Source organism: Chanodichthys erythropterus, chromosome 6, assembly GCF_024489055.1.
Source record: "Chanodichthys erythropterus isolate Z2021 chromosome 6, ASM2448905v1, whole genome shotgun sequence".
Taxonomy (NCBI): domain Eukaryota; kingdom Metazoa; phylum Chordata; class Actinopteri; order Cypriniformes; family Xenocyprididae; genus Chanodichthys; species Chanodichthys erythropterus.
In genome coordinates this window covers 2,842,527-2,850,000 of record NC_090226.1, presented here as the reverse complement: position 1 = coordinate 2,850,000, position 7,474 = coordinate 2,842,527, and the positions used below count along the sequence as shown (strand labels likewise).

Below are 7,474 nucleotides of genomic sequence, written 5' to 3'. Positions count from 1 at the left end.
TTAAAGAAAGGGATACAAGATCTCAAATACAACATTTTAAAAGCAGCATAGGACAGAAAGGCATTGGTCACATGTGTGTTTATATATATATATACCAGGTTCTTGAGCTACATAGGAGACGCCGCATGATCCATCCTTCCTTTCCTCAAATGAGATTTCTGCACGGCTGGGACCCTCAACGGCGATGGACAGACCGCCAGCGCCCGCCTCCCGCGTCCACACATTAAACTCAGCTACACAACAGAGCAGGAAAAACATTCATATATATTTTAAAACACATTGTGGGTCACCAGTAGAGTTATATACAGCTCAATCTCATGAAGACTGTGATCATTCAACAGAAAATATTTTTTCACCTTTGTATTAACATTTAAATTAAATTAAAATACTAAAAATAAATGTGAAATTAAATAACAGGCATATATATATATATATATATATATATATATATATATATATATATATATATATATATATATATATATATATATATATATATATATATATATATATATATATATATATATATATATAAATAATATAATATAATATAATATAATATAATATAATATAATATATATATATATATATATATATATATATATATATAAACATTTTATATATTTTTTACAATGTATAAAATTTGAATTAATATTTTATCACTATCCATAAACATCTGGTAAGTAATTAAATATTTCATTATGGAGTTCATGGTAAAGAACAAAAAAGATGGCGTAATGAGTGAAAGTTTTTTTTTTTTTTTTCCACTTTTTTTTTTTTAAATTAAAATAAAATATTAAAATAAATGTAAAATTAAATTACAGGCAGAATAAAATTAAAAGGCAATGTATACAATTGTATAAAGAGTTTTGATTTGGCATTGAAATATACCAGCAATTCTAAAAAAAAATAAAAAATTAAGTGAAAAATATTAAAATACATGTATTTTGTGTTTAATTAAGGTAATATTTGTTGTACTGCCTGTAATTTAATTTAGTTTTACATTTAAAGATATTTTCCACCCTTTAACAACTAAAATTAAAATTACATTAAAATATTTAAATAAATGTAAATTTAAATTAAATTACAGACAGTACAGCAAATACTTATGGAAGAGGATTAGGGCCAAGCAATAATAAAAAAAATAATAAAACCATCTCAAGATTAAAGTTGTTAAATTTCGAGAAAAAAGTCGAGATAAAATGTTGAGAATAAACATTAAATTATGAGAATAAAGTCATTAAATTATGAGAACATATTTGTAATTTAACGAGTTTTTTCTCGTAATTTAATGAGTTTATTCTCAACATTTTATCTCAACTTTTTTCTTGAAATTTAACGAGTTCTCAAAATTTAACAACTTTAATCTCGAGATGGTTTTATTTTTTTATTATTGCTTGGCCATCTTAATGTACAAATACTTACAATCTTTTTATAAATGTATAAAATTTTAATTTACATTTTATTGTCATTTAGAAACATCTCTCTGTTCCATGGAATAAAAATAGTAATTTGAGTAAATAATTTCTTATGGTGTAATGAGCAAGATTACATTTAAAGATATTATCCATCCTTTTCTACCTTTTTTTTTTTTTTTTTTTTTTTAACTAAAATAAATAAGTATTAAAACAAATATTAAATTAAATTGCAGGCAGTACTACCAAAACGTACAACATTCTCTAATGCTTTTATAGTGTATACATTTTAGCTAACAGTAGTTCTCACTATTAACTAGTTCCTTATTACCATGTATATCACTAGGATATTGGCTGTTTATTAGTACTTGTAAAGCAGATATTAATGCCTTATTCTGCATGACCATATTCTACATCCCATAATCCTACCTAGTACCTAAACTAAACAACTGCCTTACTAACTATTAATAAGCAGTAATTAGAGGTTGATTGAGCCAGAAGTCATAGTTAATGGTGATAATTGGACTCTAATCTAAAATCTGACCAAATTTTAATTAACATTGTGTCATCGTTCATACCTGGCACGCTCGCCTCGGCCTTCTCCAGACCCGGACCACCCGCTCGCACCTTATGAGCCCCACCTTCACCCAGCGGGCCCACGGTGAACTGGAAGGGGCTTCCTGGCACGTGCTGCCCACGGTACTTCACGCTAACCGTGTGTACGCCCATCTCATGGGGCACGAAGCGGACGCAGTAGGTGTGGTTTCCCACCGCCACAATCTCAGCAGCTTCTTTGGCTCCCGACGGGCTGGTGACCTGCGCCGAGACGTCGTGAATGTCGATTTCTGGGGAGAGTAAAGAGAAGAAGGATTCTTGAGAGAGCTGAATGAAGAGAGGTGGAGGAACGGTCACTCAGCTGTTCTGACGTCTGTGCTTTCTCAAGGTTCTGCAAGCAACATACCAGAGATGATACTTACAGCACTCAGATTTATTAAAAGGTGCCATAGAACGTCTTTTCAAAAGATGTCCAAAAGTCTAAGGTGTCCCCTGAATGTGTTTCAGCTCAAAATACCCCATAGATTTTTTTAAATTAATTTTTTTAACTGCCTATTTTGGGGCATCATTAACTATGCACCGATTCATGCTGCGGCCCCTTTAAATCTCGCGCTCCCTGCCCCCCCGAGCTCGCGAATATAAAACATGCATAAAGTTCACACAGCTAATATAACCCTCAAATGGATCTTTACAAGATGTTCATCATGCATGCTGCATGCATGCGTCAGATCATGTGAGTATAGTATTTATTTGAATGTTTACATTTGATTCTGAACGAGTTTGATAGTGCTCCGTGGCTAAAGCTAACATTACACACTGTTGGAGAGATTTATAAAGAATGAAGTTGTGTTTATGCATTATGCAGACTGCAAGTGTTTAAAAATGAAAATAGCGACGGCTCTTGTCTCTGTGAATACAGTAAGAAACGATGGTAACTTTAACCACATTTAACAGTACATTAGCAACATGCTAACGAAACATTTAGAAAGACAATTTACAAATATCACTAAAAATATCATGATATCATGGATCATGTCAGTTATTATCGCTCCATCTGCCATTTTTCACTATTGTTCTTGCTTGCTTACCTAGTCTGATGATTCAGCTGTGCACAGATCCAGACGTTAATACTGGCTGCCCTTGTGTAATGCCTTGAACATGGGCTGGCATATGCAAATATTGGGGTCGTACATATTAATGATCCCGACTGTTACGTAACAGTCGGTGTTATGTTGAGATTCGCCTGTTTTCTGGAGGTTTTTGATTTTTGATTCTAGGGCACCTTTAAAAGAAGAGTTCAGCCAAAATGGAAATGGTAAAACTTTACAATAAGGTTCCATTTGTTAACATGAATTAAAAAATAAAAAACACACTGCCGGTCAAATGTTTGGAAAAATTATGTGATTTTGATACTCTGAAAGAAAAAACAAATTGTAAAATATTACAAATTAAAATAACTTTATTTTTTTATATATTTTAAAATGTAATTTATTTCTATGATTTAAATCTGAATTTTCAGCATCATTTCTCCATTCTTCAGTGTCACATGATCCTTCAGAAATCATTCTAATATGCTCAATAAAAACATAAAATAGAAATTGAAATATTACTACAATTTAAAATAAATTCTCCGTTTTACTGTATTTTTGATTAAATAAATGCAGCCTTGATGAGCAGAAGAGACTTAATTTTTCCAAACTTTTGACCGGTAAAGAAAAAAAAGAATAATTTATTAAATGTAGTTAAATCTTATGGTATGTTCAAGTCACGTAGGAAACATTGCATTTATCAGTTGAACACAAAAACACAAGGTGTACATTCCTTTTTCATTATTTTATAAATGAAGACTTAAATCTTGTTGAATTTTCCCAGGAATACCAATTTCAACATTTACTAATACATTATTAAAATCAAAAGTTGTATCTGTTAATATTATTTAAAGGAACACTCCACTTTTTTTGAAAATATGCACATTTTCCAACTCCCCTAGAGTTAAACAGTTGAGTTTTACCGTTTTCGAATCCATTCAGCCGATCTCCGGTTCTGGCGGTACCACTTTTAGCATAGCTTAGCATAGTTCATTGAATCTGATTATACCGTTAGCATCGTGCTTAAAAATGACCACAGAGTTTTGATATTTTTCCTATTTAAAACTTGACTCTTCTGTAGTTAAATCGTGTACTAAGACCGACAGAAAATGAAAAGTTGCGATTTTCTAGGCTGATATGGCTAGGAACTATACTCTCTTTCCGGCGTAATAATCAAGGAACTTTGCTGCCGTATCATGGCTGCAGCAGTGCAATAACATTACGCAGCGTCTCTCACATACGTCTCCATGGTTGCAAGGCACGTTCCCTGTGCAAGCAGGGGCTCACAGGCGCTGCGTAATATCATTGCACTGCTGCAGCCATGATACGGCAGCAAAGTTCCTTGATTATTACGCCTGAATGAAAGTATAGTTCCTAGCCATATCAGCCTAGAAAATCACAACTTTTCATTTTCTGTCGGTCTTAGTACACGATTTAACTACAGAAGAGTCAAGTTTTAAATAGGAAAAATATCAAAACTCTTTGGTCATTTTTAAGCACGATGCTAACGGTCTAATCAGATTCAATGAACTATGCTAAGCTATGCTAAAAGTGGTACCGCCAGAACCGGAGATCGGCTGAATGGATTTGAAAACGGTAAAACTCAACTGTTTAACTCTAGGGGAGTTGGAAAATGAGCCTATTTTCAAAAAAAGTGGAGTGTAACTTTAATGGACCTGAACAAAAAAATAACTAACAATGAACAGTTTTTTTTTTTATTAACTAACATTAACTAAGAGTGTGCAATGCATTTGTTACAGTAAGTATTAATCTTTGTTAAAGGATTAGTTCAGTTCAGAATTAAGTTTTCCTGATAATTTACTCACCCCCATGTCATCCAAGATGTTTGTCTTTCTTCAGTCGAAAAGAAATTAAGGTTTTTGAGGAAAACATTCCAGGATTTTTCTCCATATAGTGGACTTCAATGGTATCCAACTGAAACTGCAATTTGGACCTTCAACCCGTTGGTCCCTATTGAAGTCCACTATATGGAGAAAAATCCCTGACTGAAGAAAGAAAGACAATCATCTTGGATGACATGGGGGTGAGTAAATTATCAGGAAATTTGAATTCTGAACTGAACTAATCCTTTAATGCATTAACTAATGTTATTGTAAATTGTTTCCGACTCTTTCTACCATGCAGCACAAGCATGAACGTTTGGCTAAATGTAAAAGTAATTCAGGTTTGCAATGACATGACAATGTGTAAAACATTTTATGGAGTTGTAATGAGCAAAAAAAAAAAAAAAGCAGCTCTGGTACATGCAAACACAAACAAACACAAACATAAACACGTGGGTATCAAGAGCAAGCGCGTTCTGCCAACCTCGTCGTCCACATGCCCAGTGCTTAAAACGCACCCTCCAGCCCTCCGGAGGGCCTTCTCAGGGGTGCCCTGCCAATCCGGGTGACCCTCACTCTGCCCATGGTGAAGCGTGTTGACCTCTGAGGGCGTGGAGACCCTGAGGTGGCCTGACCTTTGACCCCGAGCCAAATAGAGCAGTGAGAGCGATAGACGCCGCGTGAGAGCAACTCACGAGCCAAAGCCAGAAGAAACCAGGTCACTGAAAGCGGTAGACGTAGAAAACGGGAAGGAAAAAGACAGAAAAAAGATAAAGGACAGAACAGGTCAGAAAAACAGTAAAGTGGGGAAAAAGATGATAGAATAGAAGCATTGGGCCTTGTTTATAAATACTGGATATATATTTGGATTTGAGCAATTAACCGCTCTGTAATAATTACGTAACTGAAATGCTTTTACACACATTTTTGTGCATACGGACATTATAAATCTTTCATGGGAACATGTCAGAAACGGTTACGCACGTCTTTATAAATGAGGGCCCGTGTCTGATATTTTTGCACATTACTTCCACTCTTTATGTCTTTCAATCTCATGAAAACATGTCAAGAGTGAGTGTTTGAGTTCAGAGGCCCAACAGAGTGAGTGAATGAGCTCCAGTGACGATCTGTGTGGCCTGGATTACATCACCGCTAACCCTCCATTACACCGTGACATCATTAACCAGGAGAAATCTCAGATCACATATGGAAGTAGTCTGCGTGATCCAGGTTTGGATATTAATTGCACAACTAAAGGCCTGTTCACACCAAAAGTGACGCAACGGTGACCTGACAAAATGGGGTCGTTCACGTACTTTAATGCGAAATACAAACCATCGCTAAACATTAATGCCAATTGTGCCATTTTCTAAAATAGAAGGGCAATAAAATACTGTGCTTGTGTAATATATACTGTGAAATAATGATATAATAATAAGAAAAGTTAATATAGTATATCCGCATTTATTCACTAGTAGTATCTTATAGATTTGTTCATTTTATTCAAATAAATTTGTGTGAATAAAATTATATTTAAAAAAAATAAATAAATTCAATAATTTCATCTAACCCTCATATAGTATATTATTAAATTGTTTAATTTATCAAAATTATTTATTTGTGGTATAAAAATAAAATAAAATAAAATAAAATAAAATAAAATAAAATAAAATAAAACAAAATAAAATAAAACAAAATAAAATAAAATAAAATAAAATAAAATAAAAAATAAAATAAAATAAAATAAAAAATAAAAAATAAAAAACAAAAATCAAAAATAGGCAGGCAAATTCACATCTATCATTCGGATTGGATTGTTTTATTTATTAATAGAAAGTGTATTTGTGCCAAAGGAAAGAAAACATAATCCAATTTTATTTAATATTTAATTTTATCTTTTTTTTTTGTTTTAGCTTGTTAAAATAAACCAATTCATGCCAAAAATAATAATAATAATAATAATAATAATAAAAAAAAATTATTGGATTGGATTGTTTAAGAAATGTATTTGTCACAAATGAAAGGCAAAAATTATTTAAAAAAAATAAAAAATAAAATAAAATAAAATAAATAAAATAAAAAAAAATAAAAAAAAATAAAATAAAATAAAATAAAATAAAATAAAATAAAATAAAATAAAATAAAATAAAATAAAATAAAATAAAATAAAATAAAATAAAAATATTACATCAGGTGTGAAACAATTTTACATTTTTAAACTACCACTATGGTCTCTTTTTTTTTTACTAGAATACTGTGACTTGCACTAGAAAATGACGACTACCATCATCCTTTCACACAAAAACGCATTTCAGACTACACCAAGAGCCCTTCTGGAAGTGCAGTATTAGCAAACTTTATCGCCTCGACTGCCAAGTGACACTTCACACGAACGAGGCCGCGTTTCCCTCAGGACGTGTGCTAGCATTGCGCAGCACGTACCACAGACACACGACCGGCCGCTGACGTGACTCGAACAACAACATCTGCGCTGGTCTGAGGGGAAATCAAACCTAAAGCCACGTCCAAGTTCAATACGTTCAGCTTGACCTGCATATGAAGTCTTGTTTCA

At 32.6% G+C, this 7,474-nt stretch overlaps 1 protein-coding gene across 1 annotated transcript in view; it reads right to left on the bottom strand.

The window, feature by feature from the left end:
• flnbl (filamin B, like) overlaps nt 1-7,474 on the bottom strand; it is a 92,030-nt gene that overhangs the window by 7,432 nt on the left and 77,124 nt on the right. The window contains exons 38-39 of the mRNA XM_067387723.1: nt 1,994-2,260; nt 96-233 (exon numbers count right to left, since the gene is read on the bottom strand). Of these exons, the coding sequence (XP_067243824.1) occupies nt 96-233; nt 1,994-2,260 (405 nt within the window). The remainder of the gene's footprint in view (nt 1-95; nt 234-1,993; nt 2,261-7,474) is intronic.